The 26,326-nt window shown below is 37.3% G+C and overlaps 1 protein-coding gene across 2 annotated transcripts in view; it reads right to left on the bottom strand.

Annotated features, from left to right (window-relative positions):
• Positions 1 to 24,785, bottom strand: part of LOC149538581 (tRNA (Ile)-lysidine synthase) — a 60,345-nt gene extending 35,560 nt beyond the window's left edge. Inside the window, exons 1-3 of one of the 2 annotated variants that reach the window (XM_089799886.1) lie at positions 24,093 to 24,785; positions 20,336 to 20,449; positions 19,836 to 20,132 (exon numbers count right to left, since the gene is read on the bottom strand). In XM_089799886.1, coding sequence (XP_089656012.1) covers positions 19,836 to 20,132; positions 20,336 to 20,449; positions 24,093 to 24,626 — 945 coding nt within the window. In that variant the 5' untranslated portion in view covers positions 24,627 to 24,785. The remainder of the gene's footprint in view (positions 1 to 19,835; positions 20,133 to 20,335; positions 20,450 to 24,092) is intronic. The other variant, XM_089799887.1, reaches the window with a different exon arrangement.
• Positions 24,786 to 26,326: the final 1,541 nt, after the last annotated feature.

The following is a 26,326-nucleotide window of genomic DNA, read 5'->3' on the forward strand; positions in this document are numbered from 1 at the left end:
GGTCTAAAGGACTGAACGGTTACAAACAAGGAAACAACCAACAACAAGAGCACCAAATGGTGTCTAGGAAAGAGCAAGCAAGAAAGCAAAAGAAATTGCCCAAAAAAGGACTAGAGGTCTTTTCTCAATGGGAAGAAGACCAGCACTGAAAGGTACGATCTAGGCGACCACAAGCCTAGGTTCATCTCTGAGTACCACTAGAGATGGAGTGTCACTATCGACTAAACCCACTACAAGGCCTCACGGATGTGGTGTGATTGGAGACGGAAGTACCATCAATAGAGTTTGCAAAACCTCAGAGACAGTGAAGAAACCAAATCAAATCAAAGATAGCCCCGAGCCTAAAGGGATAAACCTCGAACTCACTAAGAATAACACTCTGGAGTAGACAGATAACATTTGATAATAAGATGGAGGAGAAGAGTTTGAACCCGCTCAATTGAGACACAGTCATAATTCAGAAGAGAAGGCCCCAATATAACATTGTTGGTCCGACCAAGGAGTCAGGACAACTTGGACTTAGTGTCATGAAAGTGATGTCTGAAACACTGTCTCTCCAACATGGCTAGGGAACCCAGGCCTATGGTAACCCTTCGCCATAAGGCAGGTATCAAACTAAAGCATGGTGCAGAGAGCTTAACACCGAGGTAAGTGTATGAGGAGTCAATCTCAATCTCATATACCTGAAAGTAAAAATGGAGATACAGGGTCTTCAAACAGCTAAAGATCATAAATTGAGTCTTACCCAAGTTCACAACAAGCTGTCGTAAGTTACAAAACGAGGTCAACCCATCGAGAAGTCACCGAACGCCCTCCAGGGAAGATGTCAAAAGAACCACACCTTCAATGAAGAGGAGAATGGAGATCAAGACCTGGTACAAGTAACAACCATCACCAGAGAGCGAGGAACCCTTGAGAAAGGTCACAAGCTCATCAATGTAGATGCTTAATGAGGTAGGGGAGAGAGGGAAGCCTTGATTCACCCCAATGGTGCTCTGGACCGGGTCGGAGAAACCCTTTGGAGTCTTGAATCAACCCACAACAATCTTAAATCCCAATATCCCTAGGCCTCTAAAAAAGTGCCACTCGAGGGATATAATCAAACACCTTACGAAAGTCCACAAAACAACAATAGACTTATGTCGAGACATGCCTAGCCTCCTCAATAACAGTCCAAAGCGTCAAGATATGGTCCATGATCTGGAAATCAGCCCAAAAACCAGCTTGGCCTCTTGTCTGACAATGTCTCCTCTCAAGCTCTCTAGATTAAATAGTGTTCAGCACAATGGCATAGAGTTTGGCAAAAGTATGCCCAACCATGACAGTCATGTAGTTGTCAAGGCCCGAAACCAACCTGGTCTAATGGATCGGATAGATCATATTAGAGACCAAGAATCTAGAAAGCCAGTACAAGCCACTATATTAAAGAGCACCTGGAGGAAGGAGCCCAAGACCGAGATGCAAAGCTTGAAGAACTCCACCTAGAACCCTTCCTCATATATCGCCCTACTACATCTCATTGATTTGACGGCCTCATAAATGTTGGACAGAGTGAATAAGTGGCAATGGGGAGGAGGGGTGAGGTGAAGAGTGGGTTGGTCAAGCCGTAAACTCAACAAGAATAACACTATGGAGTGGACCAATGGCATCTGATAATACATCGCAAGAGAAGAGTTTGAACCCACTCAATTGAGGCCCAGTAAAAATCCACGAGAGGGCCCCCATACCACTAAGCCATTAAATTGTTAGTCTAACTAAGGAGTCCAGGAGGGACAACTTGGATATAGTATTCTAAAAGTGATGCTTGTAACAATATCTCTCCAACATGGCTAGGGAACCCAGCCCTTTGGTAACCCTGGACCACAAAACAATAGTAGACTTTTGTTGAGCGGTGCCTAGCCTCTTCAATGATAGTCTGTATTATTAAGAAACCAGTATGGCCTCGCGCTTGACAATGTCTCTTGTCAAGCTCTCGGGATAAAATAGTGTTGAGAACAATGGCGTAGAGTTTGGCAAAAATATGCTCGATCATGGTGATCATGTAGTTATCGGGGCTCAAACTAGTCTTATGGATTGTATAGACCACATGCCTTGACCAAGAATCTAGAAAATTGATACAAACCACTCTCTTAAAGAGCACATGGAGGAAGGAGCCCAAGACTGAGATATCGAACTTGAAGAACTCCGCCTGGAACCCTTCCTAACTCTGTCACCCTGCTACATCTCATGGATCCAACCGCCTCATAAATGTTGAAGGGAGTGAATAAGTAGCAGTGGGGAGGAGGGGTGAGGTGAAGAGTGGGTTGGCCTAGCCCCAAACTTAGCAAGAATAACATTGTGTGGAGTGGACTAATGGCATTTGATGATCCATTGAAGGAGAAGATTTTGAACCCGTTCAACTGAGGCCCAGTTAGAATCCAAGAGAGAGGGCCCCCATACACAAAGCCATATAAAATTGTCAGTCTGACTAAGAAGTCCACAAGGGGCAACTTGGACGTAATGTCCTGAAATGATGTCTGAAACACTATCTCTCCAACATGTCTAGGCAACCCAGCCCTTTGGTAACCCTGGGCCACAAAACAACAATAAACTTTCGCCAAGTGGCGCGTAGCCTCCGCAATGATAGTCCATAGCATCAAGATATGGTCCATGGTCTAGAGATAGGCTCGATAACCAGTCTAGCCTCTCGCCCGACAACGTCTCCTATCAAACTCTCTAGATAAAGTAGTGTTTACCACAGTGGCATAAAGTTTGGCAAAAGTATGCCCAATCATGATGGTCATGTAGTTGTTGGTTATGGTCAGGGAGATGGAGCTTGAAACCAATCATCTTAGAATTCAAGTGGGGAAGTCCCATGGTCACATGGAGAGTGAATGACAATCAAAATGAGAGAAGGGTAACCAAAGGCCAAAGCAGACTTCATCAAGAGCATGTAAAGAAGATTAATTAGGGCCCAATGTGTGGTCTTGTTTCCAATCTAAGTGAAGAGGATTTTAGTCAGAATTAATCTGATTAGAGGAATCCCACTCTCAAGCTTTCCTGTATTCCAAGAATCTCTACCTTCGTGAATTAGCAAAATCTTGAGGAAGCCCAAGTCCTTGACTCTAAAGAAGTGAAGATTGGGGGTCAAGGGGATAACATTGAAGAAGTTTGAATGACCTGATAAGTTGGGGAAAGTTTTGGGTATCAAGAATTCTGGCCCTCTGATTAGAGGAATTCTGCCATTGAAATTCCTTAATTTCAGGAATTTTCGCCCAATTAGAAGGCCTTGATTTTGATAGCAAACAAAATTGCCTAAGTAAGGACCAAGAATCAAACTAATAAATTGGGCAAATTAGTAAAATTTTGAGGTTTTGAATGAAGGTTTTGGTGTTCGATAAAATTCTGGTCAAAATTCCTCTGAATTCCACTAGGGAAACTCCTCGACTTCAGGAATCTCCGCCCAGCCCAGCCTAAAGTCCTGAATTTTGATGCAATCACAAGGTTTGGGAGAGGCAAATTTTTGTGAGGATCAAGGTGGTGAAGTGGAAAAGTTGGTAGAGAATTTGAGACCACAGAAGGCAGGTCAGAATACCTCTGATTAGAGGAATTTCACCTTAAGAAATTCCTCTATTTCCCAAAGTTCCACTCAGCATTGGGTCCTTGATTTGAACGGTAATTGACGGGCCTAAGTGAGAGAAGTAGTAATTGAATAACGTACTTTAAGAAGTTAAAGAGTTTGCTGGGTTTAATATTATTAGTTTGTACGCATTGTTATATGCTTGAATTCCTGAACATTATTGTGAAAAAGACGGGTTTATATCTATTGGAAGATCTTTTAATTATCTATTATTGTTCATAGCATATTTGCCTATGGTTTAAGTTCTGAATATTGGTTTTGAGGAAATAACTGGATATACAACTATTGGGGATGTTCACTAGTATTTCTATATTACCGGCTTTTACTATGCAACTCCACATATGTGTGTTATGAATGTTATCTGGGGAAGAAATCAGCAAATATCCGGTTAGGGATATTTCAGTGGTATCAGAGCCTCGAACCTGCAAACCTGTCAGGTACAATCAGAATGTTTAGTTAATAACAAGGTTTCAGTTTTTCAAAATGATTTCTTCAAACAGGTTGGATAAATCTACAAGATTATCATTGCGGAAAAGTTTACCTCAATAAATAACATTGTCAGAATTAGAATATTTTCACACTCATGAGTGTTGATAAAAGACTTGTGCAAAGATGTGGCACATTTCTTATTATTGGTGACTAATGTCTTGGTTAATAGCAATACTGTATTTTGTTTACAGTGGGCTTTGATTGAACTCTGGAGCCGACCCATTAAACTAGTATTTGACAGCCAAAATATTGATAAAAAGGGGGACATTATATTGAAGTCTTATTTTTGCACAATCGGCAAGTATACCATTATACATTGCAAACAACACTTCTCCAAAGACAAGTTTTGTAACTCCATTCGTGTACAGGATTGCAAAACAATCAAGAATTTACAGAGTACTTGATAAACTAATATCTGAGAGAGGGCCCACAAGCTGTGGTGATGTGAAGTCAAAAATGGAAAAATTGGAGGTACCAATTTCTCTAGAAGCTCCAACTGGAGTAAGGTTGGTGAAATGTGCATCAACAAATGGACAGCAATGAAAACATACGAAGAAAGTGCCTTAGGCTTCATGTTGTAATCATGTAGTATTGGAACCATTTGCTCCACTATCAATGATGGAAATTTTAAAAATAGCAGAACGGCAAAGATTTCAATATATTGACAAACTGCAGGCAGGTTATTCCTACAAATGCATCGATGTACAATAGAAGTTACTATCTCCATTGAGTCCTCAGTCACAAACCACGATACAATACAGATCATTTGCCAAGCTCGTATCTTGCGCCTGTGAATAGCATTCCACTTTTTGTACAGCTCCTTGTAAAGATCTGGATCATTAGCCACAGGAGTCTAAACAAATCTAGGCATCAATTCTTTTGATTTCACTCCAAGGATAGGAAGCATCAGTCAGTCCAGTCACTACTGGAGGAGCAACCGCGACAGATCATATACACCAGACCATCACACATTAGACTCCGGAACCAAGAAGAAGTCAATAAGGGAACAGGAGTTCAGTCGATGCCATCTCCAGAATTACTGAGTAACAAGACACCATGACGGGTTCTTGGAATACCCGTGAAACACAAAGCTGCATCTTCGAGTGAAACGAAAAAGCTCGTAACAGATTTCTTCTGCCTTAGATTCTGTTCCACAGTGACTCCACTGAACAACAAAAGTCAAAGATAATATAGATGCCTTCTTTCGATTTCAAGATGAAAATAACGTTTCATCTCTAGCAACTAAGCCGTACTCCCAAGCGGTGGGGATAGTGAAGGTTCTTAAGATTTTTGAAAATTTCGGATACAAACCTCCCCGTCTCGAGCACACAGAAGCATTATAACACATGCATAAGGGAGCACACAGACACGACAACCTGACAAATTAGCAGATAAGATGTGCTGCAGTTCAGTATAAAGTACATGTGCTGGCACGTAAGGTTTGTTGCTTGCTTTCTGGAAGTTGGCAAACTACTAATTCATCATTCACATTATGACAGCTACATCTGGCAATTCCCTTTAGTGCTCGATTCCTGACATTACATGAAGAAATTAGAGTTGCAGTTGAAAATGAGAGAATAGGAAATGATTAAAACATTTTGTATTGCCACAGCACTATTGAATCATGACTAGTACAGGTGTTCCAAGATAAGGAAAAAGGGGACAATTGTGTTTAAATGAATCATAATGCACACAGTCATGTTTTAACTTTGTTGAATACTTAAACACTCTATATGTGTCTGTATGCAAGCAGAAAAACAACAGAGGAAGGTGTGAATTTGATTCTTCTTAACGCTAAATCTTGGTGCATGACAGTAAAATGTATCATACGATCTGGAGCAATGAGCCAAATCAAGGGTATCACAGTTAGTAGATGGAATAACGGAATGAAGGATGGAAGTTTTACAGTTTTACATCAGGCTACAAAAGAGATCAAGTAGTCTGCCAGAATTAGCATACAGAATGTTCTTCATCTAAAAGATGCCCATACAAGTATACTGATAGTAACAAGTAGTTTTGTAACGGTTTTGGAAGCCTCCTGTCAAATATAACAACGTCCAACTGAAAACAGAGTCTACTGTAGATGGACGTCACTGGTTATTTGTAAAAATTGCTTGCAAATCATCACATTAAGTTCTGATTACAGGACAATCTTTCTAACTATTGTTGTGGTGCCTTGTTGATTAAACTGAGCCGTGTGTTTAATATGGGAACCTGTTGAGTTGAATAGAAAGGTTTGGTCGCTTGATTATAGCAACAAGATTTGTTTCAAACTTATCGAGCCTTAATCACCAGAAGTTTAGAGATCATTCTGGCCAGATTTGAGAAATTTAAGAAATTTTGGAATCAAACAGCTGCGGGCACTTCAGCACAGTCAGATTTCCTCCATCAGCACCCACCAAGAATAACAGGCATGTTCAATATTTACTCATTCCACATATTAAAAATTGGAACTCAGCCATCAGCATATCTTATAACAGTCATTGGCTCACTGTCACAAAGCATTTGAGGACCAAACAGGAATTGGAATGAGCAGCAGTAACATTGATTTGGATTTAAGTCCAGCACCTGCAATGTTAAAATCTGATTTGCAAACCAGAAATCTTGGAAAGGTTCTCGTGTAAGAAATAAAGGTTTCCTAAGCAGTGGATAATTTCAGTGATTACATTTGGTGTCGCAGGTGAGCACTTCGGAACATTCAATTGCTCAAGCAAGTAATTTACCTAAGGGAAAAACACAAGGCTAAGATTGAATCAAGAAAAATATTATGAAGCGACAAAAAAGGTTAACCCAGAGTTCCGAATCCGATATAAGAACAAACATACTCGACATTTATGGAGAGTATAAAGAACTTCCTACCCGAATTCAGAATGATTTATCAATGAATGATTACTTGAATTTCCATCTAGAGCAGCAAAATAAGTCTGATACAGCAAAAAGGAAGTATGTGGAATTGGTTCAGGATCTTCTTGCAAGGGGCCAGGGCAAAAATGTGTATGAAGAATTTCCAACAGATCAAGATCATCGAATAGAAGTTCTTGAAGAAGTAGAAGAGTAGTCAACTACCATTGATTTACAACCTTCTAGCGACCATGTAGAAAATGTTACACAAGGTGCAAGTTTTTATGTTGGTGAATTGGAGGTTAGTATTGACAAGCAAGTTGATGAGGTCGGTTGCACATGAGATAATAGCAGATTGGAATTTTTGTACGATGAATCTTATATTTATGATGCCCATATCATAAAATTAGAGGAACATACCGAGCTGACACTACAAAACAATGAACCGCTTCAAAATGACAATAATGAAATGCACACCTTAAAGAACCAGTTGAATGTTAATGAGGGTAGAGTTGTGGCATCTGTAGTACATTATGACAGCACTCACAAGGTGATTGAGGATCTCTACAAGAAGGTTCAAAAGGGAGTGGAAGAAGAATGACTTGTTTTTTATTTGCAAGTGATCAAAACAGGCCTTGAAACTATGAAATCAGAATATTTGTATTTGCTTTCCGATAGGGATAACATTCTTAAGGTTGCTGAAACACATGTTGATTAGTTGAATAAAGAAATGAATGAGATTAAGGAACTCAATAGAGAGCTTAAGGAAACACAGAAGGCATTGAACAAAGCTCGGATTTCCCTTCAGGAAGCAAAAAATCAGATTAGGATCACGAATCACTCTCAGGAGCAGGAGGATAAAGAAAGGCAGGAATTTTTCGTAGAGGTAATTGATGAACTTGATAGCATTCAGCAAACGTATGCTTTGGATAATTGCCCCAAGTGATCAAGTACCAAATTTTCAAATCACTTTCAGCTTATCGATAACCCCATGTTTGAAATTAATGCTGATTGGATTTCCGATAATCCCCTGTTTGAGGTAGACGAGGACACTCCTTTTGATTATCATGAAGGAGATAATTCTGATCTCAAGATATGGAATCTTGGTACGATTCCTAGCAAGGAATATGGGTCACAAGATGGAAGTGGTGATTTGACTACAGTTGTGCATCATTGGATCAGTCCACATTGGATTCCTAATTTTACACCATATAGGAGTTGGTTGGATTATTTACATCTGCCTTTGGATAGTTTTTGGTGTAGTTTTGAGGAGAGTTATGTATTGATCATAGGGAATGCTCTTTCAGCTTCATTCTTATTCATAGTACCTATGTACTCGAAAATTCTCTCGATTGAAGATGACGGTTTCGCAGTTGTTGCGCCCAGGGTGTTACACACAGTTTTTGAGCAACTTTTTTATTACATCATCTATTTAGGTTGGGTTGTCATCATCTACTGGGTTATGCATAGTTCACTGATACATTTCTATGTTATCATATCGGTTGATTATGACAACAGGGTTTGGAGTCTAGGTATTGATCATATGTATTTTTGGCTTGTTGAGGACCTTGTTGTAATTCTATTCAGCTTGAGGTTGGATTCAGTGGTATCAGTGATGATCAAAGTTGTTTAGTTTACAAGCGCAGAGTTTTTTCAGAGAGTTATATGGGATCCAAGGATCGACGTGGAGAGATAGATTGCAGCGTGACATCTTGCTTCGCAATGTGGCCAGAATCGTTTTCAGTTTGGGCTATAGGGCTACCTGCAGACTCGTATGGGATCTTGGTACTAATTGCTTGAGGACAAGCAATTATAAGGAGGGGAAATTTGTAATGTCCCCTTTTTGGGACGTTAGAAATATTAAAGGACACATCTATATGATATTAAAATTGACTATGAAAGCGTGGACTTTTAATATGAAAGGTCAATGTAATATTCGACGTGGGCTAAAGAGGACAAGGAAAGATAAGACGAAAAGCCAGAAGTTGAAGAGCCACGGGGAATAAGACAAAAGCCAAGGGGGAGTCGAAGAGTCTCGGTTTGTGTATTAAAAAGGGAAGGAAACTCATTCCTGGGCATGCTTGTTTTATGATTCATTTCCATTTTTCTCTCTTGTGAGAGTTATTTAGAAAGCTTCAGCTTTCTGCTAGTTGAAGGACATAGCCCCTTGTGCTCGCAAAAAGTGGACGCAAACCCATTGTCTAGGGAGACATCAGTTCAAGTATTTCACATGCACTTACAGGTTCTTATTCTAGTATTCCAATCCGACTATTAATCTGTATTTAAGATTGGATTTGTTAGTGCTGGTTATTGTATTGTTGTTGTATGATGCAATAACATATTTTAAGAAGTTAAAGAGTTTGCTGGGTTTGATATTATTAGTTTGTACGCATTGTTATATGTTTGAATTCCTGAACATTATTGTGAAAAAGACGGGTTTATATCTATTGGAAGATCTGTTGATTGTCTATTATTGTTCATTGTACATCTACCTATGGTTTAAGTTCTGAATATTGGTTTTGAGAAAATTACTGGATATACGACTATTGGGGACGCTCTCTAATATTTCTATTACCGGCTTTTATTATGCAACTCCACATGTGTGTTCTGAATGTTATCTGGGGAAGAAATCAGCAAATATCCGGTTAGGGATATTTAAGTGCTGCAAAAAAAATAGATGAAGGGGTGGTCAAATGATGTCAATGATAGATGGAGCCAAATTTGGCAGAATTCCTCTGATTGGAGGAAACCTTCCACCCTGAGATTCCTCTGATTAATCTGATTCTGATTCAAAGATGAAGGATGACAAGAAAACAAATTTGGGTATGTGCTATATGAGAAACTTACTGATTTTCCAGATTTTTCAAGCAAGATTTTATCTCAGAATCTGCAACAAAAATAAAAAATCTAACTTCCAACTTGAGATAATTTACAACTTCATCCATTCTTATTTGATATGATGAAGTTTCTTTTCATGAAATTTTAGGATTTCTTAGACATGTTATCGATTACTTTGTGAGTTTATGGCAATTTCTCTTTTGTTTTACAAGGTGAGTTGCCAAATGGGAAGCTCAGGAGGCAAAGAGATTAGAGGAGATAGAGATCAGCTTTAAGTGGATACTAGGAGGTTGCTCAAACTCAAGATTTCAAGCAAGCGGCTGCTTCATGTTCAAGATGCAAGTAATTCAAGAGTCTGAATGAATCAAAACGCATCAAGAAAACTTTCCAAGGGATGAAGAGGATTTAAAAAATGAAGCAATTTGGGAATATACCGTCATGTGGGAGAGCTTAACAATGTTGAGTATCCAAAGATGTTTTTCCATCGCCAAAAGATTTGATCAAATCTACAAGATGAGGCTGATGAGGTGGCACCTAGTTGTCTTCTCAGCAATGAAACCCAGGGATGCGACCCCACCCAAAACCCAAGAGTACCATGTGCAAGGACATCCCGGGACAAGTACTTGGCGTACCCAAGTACCCCCACTGCTGCCAAAGCAGAGATTAGAGAAGAAGATAGAGATCAGCTTCAAGTGGATGCGAGGAGGTTGCTCAAACTCAAGATTTCAAGCAAACGGCTACTTAATGTTCAAGATGCAAGTAATTCAAGAGTCTGAATGAATCAAGACACATCAATGAAAACTTTCCAAGGGATGAAGAGGATTTAAAAGATAAGCGATTTGGGAATATGCCATCATGTAGGAGAGCTTAACAATGTTGAGTATCAGGAGATGTTTTTCCATCACCAGAAGATTTGATCAAATCTACAAGATGAAGTTGATAAGGTGGCACCTAGTTGTCTTCTCAGCAATAAAACCCAGGGACACGACCCCACCCAAAACCTAGGAGTACCATGTGCAGGGACGTCCCAAGGCGAGTACTTTGCATACCCAAGTACCCCCATTGTTACCAAAGCATTGCCGCACCACTTGGGTGCTTGGGTACTTGGTTCATTCTAGTAAGAGGAACAAACTTATCTCGAATTGGGTGCTATATCAACTCTCTTAAAAGGAACAACCTTACTTCTAAAGAGCAAGAAACTAGTTGTACAGTGTCTTGCATATTGTAGATCGCAAGACACACATGTACAAAGAGAGTCTAGTGGCACAATGGGATGTAGGGTTAGAGGATCTGAGTCATATTGATGAGGCTGAGATTGCAGTAGAAACAAATGAAGGGATGGTTGGTGTTCCTTTTGCAGAACTTGATTAGAGGCTGAGATTGCAGTAGAAACAAATGAAGGGATGGTTGGTGTTCCTTGAGCGTGAGGAGTCCCGTAGTTCCAATTGTGAGGAATTTGGCTTGGGGATGATTAGAGGCTTTCCATCACTGCATTTTGTTATTTTGACATGATTTTGTACTCATTTTGATATTGACCATGATTTGTATGATGCATGATGCTACTCATTGTAATCATTTTTATCATTATGATATAATTGATATTTGATAGAACTAATATAAATCATATTTGTTGATAATTTGGATTTCTATTTGAATCTTGATTTACGAATGTTACTATTAGGTATGCACTATCTTACTATGTTGAATTTTCAATGGTTTTGGTTCGTGTTGCAATTTTGCTATGTGCAAGTATTTCAATTTGGTATGTTATACTAAAACATCATTTCATAGCTAACATTTCATTTTTCAGATGTATAAAATGCAGCACTACCCCACCCAACCCCCAATCCCCTGTCATTCCCCTCTTGTACCCAAATCGAGGCCCTTTTTCCCATCCCAAATTTTCGTCCCCACATCTCCCTAATTTGGTGTTGCACTGCCAATCAAAAAATTCAATTTCAAGCACAATCAATCAAATCATCCCATTTGTTCAATTTTCTCATTCGCTATCAAAACCTTTATAAAAAATTTATTGGCCTATGAATTGGTGCCTTTGTGTAATTATTTGATATTATGGAAACCCTAATTAGGGCTTGTAGGTATAAATCTTGGTCCTTGATCTTGAATCAATCTTTGCTCTTCATTCTGATTGAACAACTATAAAGGCCAAGGCCTTCTCTTTTGTAACAATCGGTAGAAGATTAGATTAGAAAGCTAGGATAGAAGTAGGTCAGCTACAGAAGAGACTTGGTCAATCCGTAACTTGGTCAAAGTGATTGATAATTCATTGCTGGTTTTTCATGGCGAATATCAATTGATATTCAATCTTTAGTTGTATTTGTTTGATGGATCGAAGAGAAGATATTGATGTGAAAACCATTTGACTATTCTTTAGAAGCTTGCACTAGATGGGTGGAGTAGCTGACAAGATTACATCTAGTAGAAATCAAGTCCATCCTATTGGCGTAACTGATGAAAATTGGATTGAGGAATGCTATTGTGCAAGCTTGGTGCCCAATAGATTAGTTATTGTGCTGTCACTGATGTCAACTTAAGTAATGTTGATCAATAGTTTAGCAGGAGCATTGTTTCAGTATATGCAAAGTTGAATTCAGTGTTGCAATAGTGTTGAAGATTGCATTTAAATGCGACTCAGCTGAGAGACTGTGAGATTTGTCTATTGAAGGATGACACTGCAACAGATTGAACAGTCAATGCCAGATGATAAATGATTTGATTGGACGCTCAAATTAGTGTCCTTTCAAGTGTTGTGGTTCAGTCTACATTATCTAGACTATGATAGTTGTTGCCATCACATGTTGATTGGTGTACAAGAAGACATAGTTTCAATAGATTGAAGATCATTTTGTAAAGCACTAATAAAATACTTAGAATAGTTTATGTTGGATCTTAACTAGTGATGTTGTGGCCGACTCCAATGAATCTTTTCATGATCAAAGTGTTGTGGCGATGTAGCAGTAGCATGTATAATGATGATATGGTCTCGCTCCATTGTTGTCATCGAATTTCTTGGAGTCTTGGAAGTTTGTTGGGAAAAGTAACTTTTGAGTGTTCTTGGTAAAAGCTTTTATTTGGTAGATTATTGATTACTAAGTGAAAGTACACAATCAAGATGGAACCTTGTTCACACAATTTATCTACACTGTTTAGCATATGAGCATCCTTATTCAAGAGAGAATTGGAGATTTGGTGTTCCATCTCAAACTACTAAGTATTTGGTTTTGCATGTTGTAGTGGAACAAAACTCACATGAACAAAAAGTATTTAATGCTTGTGGCTAGTAGTTACATTGGGCTTGGCTTGGAATAATCTTGAACATTGATCTTAAATCAATATGGTCCATTTATTTTACTTAGAACAACTATAAAAGACAAGGCCTTCTCATTTGTGAAAAAGGAGACTACCAAGATTATTCCTAATTCATTGTTGTTATTATGGCGAATACTTTTGATATTCAAGTGTCGCACAATTTCTACATTACCTAACTTAGATTAGGATTGTATTTATGTTCAATAGATGTATGTAAGATATTGTTGTTGGTGAATTAATCTTGGACATTGATATTAAATCAATCGAGATCATTTATTGTACTCGGAAGAACTATAAAAGGCAAGGCCTTCTCATTTGTAAATAAGGGAGAGATATAAATTATTTCCAATATACTACCAAAGCTATTCCTAATTCATTTTTCTGAGTGCCTTGATTTTTGTGCCTTGATTTTCGAGCCAATGAATCCAAAATCCGACAACATATTCTTTCTGGGTATTCGAGCTCTCTTCTAGGTACCTCTTCTTTTTTTATGGGTCTTCCTCTTTGTTACCTTAAACTACATACCTTAATAGATTTTCACGCTTTTTCACCAAACGTGCTATATGGCATCTCTGACTAATATTTTGCTCGAGGGAAGTTACAAGTTCAACGGTCGCAATTATGGCACATGGAAACAATGAATGCTACCCATCCTCGACTATCACAGCAACGATCAGGTGGTTTTGGGTACTACAACTCATCCTACTCAAGATGGTCCTAGTCAAATTACATATGATCAGCATAATCAACAGATGGTGATGCTTCTCAAATTATTTGTAGCTAATGATCAGCTCCCTCGGATTCCATCCGCAAGACAGTTGTCGAAATATGGGAGCATCTCAAGACACTTTATGAGACTTCGAACAAAAGCACAGCCTTCTTTCTCAAGAACACTCTATTTTCCATTGTCATGGATGAGCGGAAATCGCACAAGGATCACCTAAATAGGATTCAAGAAATTCATGATCAATTACTTGCCATTGGACACAAGATGGAGGAAGAGGACATTGTGATCATAACCCTCAGGAGTTTACCCAATCCTATGAGCATTTTGTCAAGACTCTCAACATCACTTCTACTGCTGTTGACCTGAAGTTCATATATCTCTATGCACTTCTGCTTCAGCAAGATTGGTGGAAACAACAATTCGATAGCAATTCCAACTCCCCCTCCACAGAGCAAGCCTTTGTTGACAAATCCTTTCACAAGGATAAGGGTAAGTCTCATTTACAGCAGTCTTCTCAATAGAAGTCCTTTGATCCAGCTTCAGAAGGCTCCAAGAAAAAGAACATTCAATGCAACTATTGCCACAAGTATGGGCACATAAAGTTTGAATGTCAGAAGCGCTTAGCTTCCCTATCTAAGCTAGCCCACAACGGACAGTGTTGAGCACACTAAGTAGACAAAATCTGTCTTTTACACCTTTTGATAGCTTTGTACTCTGGATAGATTAACCATTAAGGCAGGGTATTACTATAATAAATAGTTTCTATTATTTTTGTTTAGTATCTAATGGTTATCTATTGTAAACCCCTGTAAATATTAGAATGTTTCTAATATTTAGTTTCTTGTTTCTAGAATAGAATGTTTCTATTCTTTACGCTTGTTTCCTAGAAACATCGTTCAGTCTCTTGTATAAATTGATCTCTTGATCATTGTTAATACGAAGCAAAAAAATTGCAATTACTTTGTAACAGTGTCTTCATTGGGCATTTGAATGAGAGTTGACAAAATGAAGATCAGCCATGCATCCTTAGAAGATAGCACCCTCCTTCGCATAGTTGATTTGGCAAAGTAAGGACTAATTTAGTTCCACCTCACCATCAATGTTGTCTTGCATTGTTAGAATCAGATTAGCTTGCTAAACCCCTTTGTCTTTTGTAATTTGTTTAAGTATCTAAGGAGTCATTATTGCCAAATCATTCACATTTGCAAAGTTGATAGATCGTCCACTGAATGAATATTGTAAGTCCTTGTGTTGTTACTAGCAAACCACATCATAAAACTTGAGTTGTGTCCAAGAGAGGATTAGAAATTGAATGCTTCATCTTGGAATACTAAGTATTCTATCCTATATGTTGAAGTGGTCATAAAACTCGCATTAATGCTAGTAAAGAAGCTACACCTAGCTACTGTGAGGGAGTTAAATCCATTGAAGATAAGCATAAGACTATAGATGTTTACTATGTTAAGGGGCAATGACAAAATCTGTTGAGTGTGAGATGTGTGGTAAAGGTTACAAGCTTAATTTTCATAGATCCAAATGTAATATCAAAAAAGGCTTTGGAAGGTTAGTTCCGAAAGGCATAAGGACAAATGACAATGGCTACTATCTTAAGGAAAACAGAGGAAGCAATTGTTTGTAAGTGCAAAGTACTGAACATTGGCAATGCCACAATAGGATTAGACACATTAATTTTGGCAATATGATGAAGTTCCAATTCTTCAAATGTTGTAAGAGATCTGCCCAAAATTATCAAAACTACTATCATTGTGCAAATAATGTCAAATGGAACAGAAAACTAGAAATAAGTTCAAGACCAAGGAATGCTTAACCACAAGATCTTTGGAGCTAATACATATTGATTTCAGTGAACCTACAAGGACATGCGGACTACGTGGTGAAAGGTAGTTCATGTTATTCATTGATATGACTGTTCTGTAATGTCATGGTTTCATTAATATATAAATCTAAAAGTTTGCAAAGGTTAGTGATATTCAAAATTTAGTCAGGAATCAAATAGATGCTAAGATCAAGTGTTTAAGGTCTGATATAGCTGGTGAGTTTACATCTCATGAGTTTGATAGTTTTTGTGAAGAACAGGGGATTAGAAGAAAACTATCTACTCGTAAGACTCGGCAGCAAAATGAAGTTGTTAAAAGAAAGAATAGGACTGCTATTGAGATGACTAGAAATATGTTGAAAGATACTAACCTGCCTAACAGGTACAGAAGAGATTTTGTGCATAATGTTATCTATCTTCTTAACAGGCTACAAGTAAGAGTGAATCACGTAGAGACACCGTATGAGCTGTGGTTTGAAAAAGTACTTACTGTCAAATATTTTAGAATCTTTGAGCTACATCAGGAGAGATGAGGAAAATATGGGAAGTTTGATGCAAGGTCAGATGAAGGACTATTTATGGTATAGTCCATAAAAAAGCAAGGCACATTAGTGCTATAACATGAGGTTGAAGAAGACTGTGGAGAGCACAAATGTCCAAGTAAGTGAGGAATGGGGTCAAGTTGCTCCGGAGCTTAAGATTGAATTTGATATAGTTCTTGATGTCCTTACAAAGAGGAAAGAATCCTATGGAAGACAAAGGAGGACCAAATGAAGATGAAAAGGAACCGGAAAATACACCAAAGACACTAGCAAAGCATGTGTAGAGACATCACTTTAAAGATCAGATCATTGGAGACAAAAACAAAGGTGTTCAAACAAGAAAGCTTGCCAAGGCAAGTGAACCAAAAAACTACAAAGACCAGCAAACAAGAATGTGATTGGAACAAAGTGGATGTTCTAGAACAAACTAAATGAAGATGGAGAGGTCACAAGAAACAACACAAGATTGGTGTGTAAAGATTATACACGAGTTGAAAGTACAGACTTTGAGGAAACATTTGCTCCAATAGATGGAATAGAAGCAATAAGGTAGCTTCTTGTGTCTGCTGCACATGAAAACTTCAAGGTGTATCAGACAGATGTCAAGATTGCATTTTTTTAAAGAGCTAGAACAAGAGATTTACATTGAGCAATCAGATGGTATTCAATTATCTTTTATGAACTCAAGCAAGCTCCGAGAACTTGGTACACAAGGTTGGACAGATATTTGTTTTAGCAGAAATTTAAGAAAGGTACCACGGACTCTCTTTTAAAGTTGAAGATGCTAAATTACGTAGTAGTTGAATATGTTGATGATATTATATTGGGTGGAGATGACAATGTATGCAAGAAGTTTGTTAAGGAAATGCAGAAGGAATTTGAGATGTCAATGTCTGGTAAATATATGTGATGAGGCAATTCCAAAAATTTGTGATATTAACATTTCAATGAATCCGGTGATGTCTTCAAGGACTAAACGCATTTCTATCCAATATCACTTCTTGAAGGAGAAAGATGCAGAAAAGGAAATCTGATTAGAGTTGTGCCCACAGATGATCAGATTTTAGATGCCTTCACTAAGGCATTGTCGAAGGATATTTTTTAGTATCTCCAAGAGAAGTTAGAGGTTATTACCCTATTTCAGACTAGATGCATAAGAGTGGTGTATCTTTCCACAGCAAAACTGAATGCCTATCTCTGTCTCCTAGATTGATGTGTTTGTTGCTCTCAGGGAGAGCAGTCCAGGTTGTGGTTTCTCGGTTGCAGGAAAGTCTTGCAAAAATGAGTTATCCCTGAGAGGAATCTTATAGTTGTCAAAGATGTACCAAGAAGGGAAAAAGCTGTTTGGAGAAGCAGTTAGAAAATTTTCAGGCTTGTGCCCTTTATCCTTGATGTTAAAGGGGAGAGAGATACACTAGAGAAAGTTGGCAATGACAATGAGGGAGATTGTTGGCAGTCGGCTTTGTGTTCTCGTTGATATCAAACAGGTGCAATAAGCTAGAAATATGTGTGACCAACTTTGCCTTTTGCATGACCAAACTCTTTGCCTGTGTCCCTTATGTGGCTTCCACATAAACTCCACCTCACCTCATCACCCAACTTCTCTCCAAAAATCTATAAATAGAAGCCTCATTCCTTTGAAAATCATTCATTATCATTGCACTACTATCACGCCAGTTTGAGTTTTGAGTTCTTAGCATTTCATAGACATTTTCATGTTAATATTGATAACTATGAGGGAGATAACAATTAGTGTTTGCCATTGTTGCTACCATCAATGACAAAGAGGGAGATTATTAGCAATATGTGTTCGGTCTTGTAATTAATGTCAACTAATTGTTTGCATTGATATCAACCTAATGAAGAGTTGTGATGCATGACTTATGGAAGCTGATAGAGGTCAGTATCGAGTTGTTTTTATGGCTAGTGATGATGTCAAGCCAATTTATGGTGTATCCAGAAGGTGACGCTATGGGAAACTGAAATATGCAAGAAAGAGTATTTGAAGTATTTACGGGACAATGCTCCATTTTTCTCTGCATACAAAGTTAGTCACTTGTGGTTCTGGAACTAATAAGTATGTTGTATGAATGTTGTACTAAGTTGTTTTCAAGTCTATAAAAGTTCAGAGGTTGAAGTCATGTTTCGTTTTTTGTTGACAATGAGGTTGGTTGTCAAGTCTAGCCAAGACTAGTTCGCACAATGCTCTACATTGCTCCGTATTGAGGTTTCTGGGTTTGCAGTTTGATCGACATATTCCTAACATTTGTACAGTATTCCAACTCAAATATCTTATGTTGGTTCACTTCATAGGTGAAGGTATGTTGCTTTGTGTTTGGCATCATCATCTATGTTAGGCCTGATGGACTCAGTGGATTATATTGATCTGATTAATGAGCCTTTGGTTCAGATATGATTTGGAGGAAGAGTTAAGAGGGTGTCATGGATCTTGCTGTGTCATGTTGAGATCCGCAGTAAGGCATGAGCATTGAAGAATTTTTTTAAGCCAACAATTGAACATGTTCTAAATGTCTTGCTATATGCTATGTTTGGCACTAACCTTAGAGGATAATAGGTTGTGTCTGCTTTAATCAAATCATTTCTGGGAGGCGCATTGTGATGCACTTAGGTCCCCTTAATCTTCTGGGGTGGACCGCATTGACTATATGTGTTTAAGGTGGCCAACCTTGTGTAAATAATGCTTATCTCTATTGTAACCAACCTAGTTGTGGTTTTGGATGACCAAGCTGATATATGCAGTTGTATGGATTGGATATGGATTGAATGTGAAGTCAATGTGATAAGAATGTGGAAAAGCAGATATCCACATATCTGAGATTGACAAAGTTTGTAATAGTGATTGATCGAGGGAACTGTTGTATTCTTTCCACACATTGCTCGATTGCAAATAAGCATCTAATCCCCAAAAATAAGTTTTGCATGTACCCACATATCAGGTTCTTGTACCCTATCCGTATGTGTATCCAAACCGGCAACTTAGGTAATAACTTATACAATATAAGACTACAAAAAGATCTCCTTCTATTTGACTTTACATTGTTCAACTTTTATATCCTTGGGTTTTGAACCCATGAGCATATCAAGAGTAAATCTGTCCTTATCAATCTACCTACACCAAACATAAGGTTCAACTTTTTGTGTAGATCAGTCATGAGTTGTTTCTGTAGATGTAGCTGTTCAAACAAATATGTTGATGTGATACTACTACCTTTCATGTACACATTCAGGTCACTAATTGTCATTCAAAACACCAAGATAGAGCTACCAAATGCCTCAATAACCCTAGAAATGACAATGAAATAGTAAGACATCTAATGCAACACAAATTGTAGCACTATGGCAAAAACTAGACACCAATTTTCAAGTGTTTGATACTCATCTACAGTATCCTAAGCATATTAATTTCTCTTTCAGCAGCAATTCATTTTCTGTTGATATAATATTAACGTTTTGACAATGAGTAATGTTTTCCCTACACATTATAGATTAGGCATTCCCCCAGATCCATAAAATGCACGCAGTTATTACCTATTTTCAAATGACCATCCATTATGTAAATCAATATTCATTGAACCGAGAATGAATGCATACCTGGCTTGGTTGTTGCAAGCTATTTGGCTGACGCCCAGGTACAGAACCTAAAGGACCTGTGGGACCACTAACATGTAGGTTGTGTGAATGTGGGCTTGGGGTGCAAGCATCCTCCAGCTCTCCTTCTTCAAGATCACCATAACAGTTCAGTTCTGTGCGTATTCTACGGCCAGCCTGCTTTGTGTGCAAGCCAATATCAACTGTACCTTCTCCTTGGGAAGGATGGGACAAATTCATTGCAGATGTCTGTACTGTCACCTGACTTCGTTTCTTCATTTCTTCTTCAGTACTAAGAATCTGCAAGAAGATAATAAAGAACTACTGTGAGCCGTCCATAATGAGAAAAGATCCTACAGCTGGATATAATAAAATAAAAATTAAAAAATGTGAGACCATATAGCATCAATACCACTGTAATTAATTTTTGTTATAGTATAACCAGCTGCAGGAATTGGCAAGGCACATGAAAATTTGAGAAGCAAGTTAAAGGTGAGACCAACATGCTTGAGCATCTGAACAAGATGATGTTTCTCTTCTGTCAAATCCTTCAACTTTGACTCCAACTCAAGTTTCCTCTTCAATTTGTTGGCAATCTCCTCTGGGTTCTTATGTGCCTATTCACACACATTTTCCAGCAAATTTTACCCACAAAGCAAAGTCCAACACACAATTAGCTAGAGTTCTCATTTTAAAAGAATTTCAAGTTGAGAATTCCATCAAAGAAACCAGGATAATTCAAGAGTGCATTTCGATAATTGTAGCTGCATTTATCCTCGGATACATTTTATGATCTGTCTTTCATGGACATGTCCATGCCCTGCCTTCTAGAGCTGTCATGGATGATTCTTGCCCAATTAAGAATTATCAAGAGTCAAGACCTTGTTTAAGACAAATTCCTGAAATTACTAATATAGGTATAAAACCACAAACTGAAGCTCTATTTGTCAGCAATAAGTGCAAAGCAAGTATAATACCTTTTCTAGACGCTAAGTTGAACGGTAATAACTTTGATGAAACTTTTACAGAGGCAATTTGAGTATAGTTGTACAAGAGGTTGTTACATAACGCTGGTTAGTACACTTACAGTCTGATCTGAGATTAAATTTCTCATACCACTAAAAGGTGGCCCATAATCAAACTAGCCATGTGGTACGGTTGTGAACTAATGAATACGGGATACATCAAATTTCCAAGAAAAATGACAATTTGAATTATTGCCATCACTAGGCATAAGTGTTAGCTAAGCTGGTTGAGTTGAACTGAATCTTGTTAACTGGAAAAGTTAACCAGCCCATGAAATTATTCAAACCAATTATTTGGGGCATGGCACCTCTAATATAAGCTATGCTCGCCACTAATTGAGGAAAAGTCATTACAATGTCATGCTACAACTCAATCTGTAGTATGATCTTTAAAAAAATCTTAGGAGACAATTTGGGTATGATTGTCCAATTGATTAGAATGTATGAAAATTTGATGCAGACTAAAGTCCCTCCCACCACAATAGGACAATTTATAACTCTGTGCACGTATGGTGAGGTTGTAACGGTATGTATAACCTAATTTCAATAGGGTGCATTTCAAAGCAACCCTTAAATCTTATTCATGTGGCCCAAGCTTACCCTAATACCAGATTTGCAATAACACATCACCTCAAGAAATATTTACCAAGCAAAGAAAACATTTGGTAGGATTTGAAAAAGTGCACAAAGATTGTCCAAAGAGTTGTGGGAAAATTAGAATACAAGATAATGTTATGGCATGGTCACTGTGCAGAACTATTGCATCTCTTTTTAAGATTTGGATAGTCCTACATGATTTTTTGTAACAGTTCAATGTATATGCAGGAATCTTCTAACAATCGGAAATGAACACATCTTTGGAAGGATTATTTCATATGCAGATAGTGACAAGGAGATGAAATTAAGCAACCACAGATTATAGCTTTTTAGTTATCGGTTAAATATTCTTCCCTCCAAAGTTTTCTCAAAAATTTTCAATTTCAGATATTACCTTCAAATATCTCCTTCAGATATGATGTGGAAATAAGAAATGAACACCACTGAGAACATTCATTAGACCAGTGGCCAGAGAAAAAGCAACAAAAAAATTATGCAGTGACTGCACAAAAATTGTAGTGTTTTCTTCTAATTTTAGGTGCATTATTGTGGTGTAGGGTAATTGAACATGATTGACACCCTTAGAGGAATGTCCCATGCAGCTGCTTAGCTTTTTTGTTTAACAGTCAGCCAAAAAAATTTAGAAGTTTTTTGTGTAGCTATTACTCCAATGACTTTTCTACTTGTTTCAAGCAGTTGTTTTATGTTGTAATTCTTTTTACCATTATTTTTTTTTTTCAAAAAACAAATTATTCATAGATCATTCCTCTTTTATTTGCCTAGGATAAATTCCTAGTAGCAATGGAAATTTAATGTTCTTGCCCAATATACATTTAGCTTACAAACTCGTAATGAAGAAAAACCCAAACAAAATTGTGTGTGCACGACCATAATACAATCTAGATGGTACAATTGTTGGCAGTGGACCAGCATTCCACACTGGATTTACGACATGGTTTGACAGCCTCTTGTGTCTTCTATAAGTCCAGTGGTTGTAACGCGTATTGACAAGTCGATATTTTGGTGTAACGACAACTCTAGTGGTTCACAAGTGGTATTAGAGCTTGGTCACAGGTTTGAAACCTTGTGGGTCGCGGCAAGTAATGTTGGGAGAGGGATTGGTGGCAGTGGGCTAGCGTCCCTCGCTAGATTCATGATGTGATTTAACAGCCTCATATGTCTTCTATAAGTGTAGTGGTTATATCGAGCATTAACAGGTTGATCTTTTGGTAAAAGCAACCCTAGTGGTTAACAACAACCACACAGAGACAAGCAGCAGGTTAGAGAGCACATTACATCTTCCATGGCAAGAGAAGCACTCAATATGCCAAACCCGGATGATGCATGTTATCTTTTTACACCAAAAATTATTAGGTTAACATCTTTCCATAAGACTGCAATTTTTACAGCTAAAATTTTAGAGGATAAATGTTTCTTTCAGTGAAATATTAAGTCTAACAAAATCAGCGATGAAAAGAATTTTACAACAACTAAACTTTGAAGGTGACGTTTTATTTGTGTAGAGAAGAACATTATCCAATAAAATCTTAAGATCTAAACTAAGAATCGAATATTTTACTAATTTGAAGCATTTATGATGAAAATAAAAACATTCTTGGCAAGGAAATTTGATGCTACGGAAAAAGCTATTCTATGTCACGGGGTGACATTTTACAGCCAAGAACTCTACATCAACAGAATATGCCTCTCAACAAACCGTCTCCTCAGTAAAGAAGAAGCATGTCTGAGCAGCACCCACAATAATAATAACTTCAACAACAAAAAATTGTTGCAAAATGAACTAAAGTCTAAACGGAAATCGAAAATTAAATATAGAACATGGAGTAAATAAATTGCAGGTATGTGTACTTATTTGTGTCAATAAGGAAAATTTTGGAGGTAAAATGTGGAGGAAAATATAAAAGACGTAAAGAAATGTGTTAAACCATGAACGGTGGCTACGTACTTTCACTCCCCTGTAATTTTTTTGCAGCTTATTTTCAATCAATGAACTGTGGCAGATTCACCATTATTGGAGAATGTTCTGGATTATCCCCTAATTGTGATTCAAAATTCATTTAGGACCATCTGTACTGCTAGAATTTAAGCGGCAAACTTTGATAAACAGCTAAAATTGTACCACCCTGTTATAATAAAATTGGACTTCCGTAATTTCCTATTTGGTCATTTCTCAAAAGTTTTAGCTGTTTTTCCTATGGCCAGTGATCTAACGAATATTCTTTCTGCTGCTCGTTTTGCAATTGCCCGCAGTCACATCAAATCCGAAGGACAGATTTGGAGATAAACCTCAAGATTGAAAAAATTAGAGAAAAAATCTGGAGGGAACTGGTATATAACAAACAACGCACCAGCTATTTAGGCTTTACGCAATAAGGTTGCCCATAATTCCAGTAAACATGGAATAAGGTTGCGATCTAACGACTGTACACTACCTTCCACGGTTAGCTATGAATATAATCCTTACAGACGTTATCGAATCTAAATCCACATGGCTTCGAGGCATCCGCAACTGGATACCAGATTTTCCAAGTGAGGTTTAAGAAAGGGAAAAAAACAAAAACATACTCAGTTCCAAATAAAAATAAAGTTTGGAATGTGTTAAGGAAAGTAGGCATACCACTTGGGCAGGCTTAACATCCTTTATAGTCTTGTCCTCCGGCACAGGCGCCGAAGGCTCCGACTTGTGGGAGTCCACATCCATTTCTTCTGCATCGGATTTTTTTGATTTGGCAGAGTCGGCGAAAGTTGGATGTAATTCAGGCGAACCGTACCTCCCATCTTTAGAAGCAATTTGGGGCTCGCAATCCATAGGAGAATCAGCAAGCCCTTTCTCCTCTTCCGCATCATTGAGTTTAGAGCACTTTGTGGCCCTCTCAGAATGATCCTCGAACTCAGCGGTTTCTCTTTTGCGCTTATTTTCTTGAATAAGCGAAGGATCTTCTTCTTTTGTGCAGTCATTGTCGCCCATGCCCTCAGCTTCTTCGTTGTCACCGTCGTGAGCATTCTGTTGCAAGCGTTCAAGGGCTCTGCTACGATTTTCCAAGAGTATTTTGAATTCGTGAAGGGAAATGGAAGGCTTTGGGATGGGCCATCGCCTGGGAATATCAGGAACTTTGTGCAGGTTGCCTCTGTAAAACGAGATAACGCCCATAATACATCAAATTTATTCGTCCCTCATGGAAGGCTTGCAGATCGACCCTGCTACAAGAAATTCCACAAAAAATGATCGAAATCGGAAGGATTTACTCTGGATGATCGTTAGAATGGGACTTTCCACACCTTTACATTTTTGACAACAAAATGATAGGGTACTTATTAGTTCCAATTTCTTAAATAAATACAAAAATTTAAGAATTTAAAATTTAAGTTCTATATTTTAAATATTTTAAATACTAACAATTTTAAGGATGATAGATTTTATTTTTAAATGTAAAATAGAATATAATAAAGAACTTAAATGATATATTCTTACAATCATGTAAATTTGAACTTTTGCCATACATCTCATTATATAGTTGATTCTAAAAGTAGAGACAAAATAATATAATTTGTGTAAACTTTGAAATACTTTGGAATAACAACATTGTCTTAGCATAGATTGAATTTGAGACTTCAATTTATTCATTTTCTAATTATAAACACTGAATAGAGTGTATTTATAGAAATTTTAAAAATTTAGTGCTTAGAAATGTCTTACATGAGACAAATTTAGCATGCAGTTCATATTGACTTGTTGGATATAATTGTCAATTTTCTTGTAATTAATGGTATTCCTAATAAGACTGGTGTTCTTCCAATTTGATGTCAATTGCAAAAATTGAACACAAGTATGTTGGAACGTGCAGGGTTTGATTATGTATGGTTGTAAGACATGGATATTAAGTTAGAGTTGAGGTTATTTTGTTTGTACACTACATTTCAAGGTTGATAGTGCATTATGGAAGATTTAAAAAATCATAATCTAAATTTGGATTTTAAATCAATAGAAAAATATCATTGAATGCCACATTTTCAATTTGATTTTCAATCAAGTTAAAGGTGAAATCAAAATTACTTATAAGATAAGAAAACCTTAAAACTCTCAACAAATCTCTTACCCAAATTGAATTGCACATTTATAAAGTAACACAACCAAACCTAAGTTTTAATTGACATTAATTTCAAAATGAGTGTCAATTAATTCCATAAAAACACTATAGAATACAAGCTCAAAAGATGTGATTGTGAATTTAGTAGAGTAATCCTAACATAATTTAACACAAATTGTTATAAGAGTATAATTTTCATGACCCATTCAAAAATAACTTTATAAGAAGCATGAACCTTTAAGGGTATAGCTATAAGTAACCCAAAGGGATTGATAGGAGCACTATATTTTGAGCATAAACATGTTAGGCTAAAACAAAATGGGATCACTAGACTCAAAATATTAACACGTTTTGAAAGGCTTTTATAAACATATAAAAAGGTTTGTGAGCAACTCTCCAAATTGAGCATACATGAATCAGGTTTGTGAGCAACTCTCCAAATTGAGCATACATGAATAACTTTGTTGATCGGGAATTTTTTTGTCCTGTGTTTTGTTATATTATTTACTACAATTTGTGCATATATATATCACATAAGATATGGAGAGAAGGTGCCAAAAAATAGAGATAGAAATAAAGTCAGAAAAAGAAAAAAAAAAATGTCAATCAAGAAGACTAACAACTTCTACACTTAAATTTTCATTTTGAAAGCAAAGATGTGACATAAAACCTGTTGACTTAATAATAATATTTTTACTTTAAACATATCTTATTATATTTGATTTTATTATTTATTTTTATTGTATTTTTAAAAAATGATTAC

The sequence above is a fragment of the Cupressus sempervirens genome, chromosome 9 (assembly GCF_028749045.1).
Source record: "Cupressus sempervirens isolate cs-2001-9-10 chromosome 9, ASM2874904v1, whole genome shotgun sequence".
NCBI classification, from domain to species: Eukaryota; Viridiplantae; Streptophyta; class Pinopsida; order Cupressales; family Cupressaceae; genus Cupressus; species Cupressus sempervirens.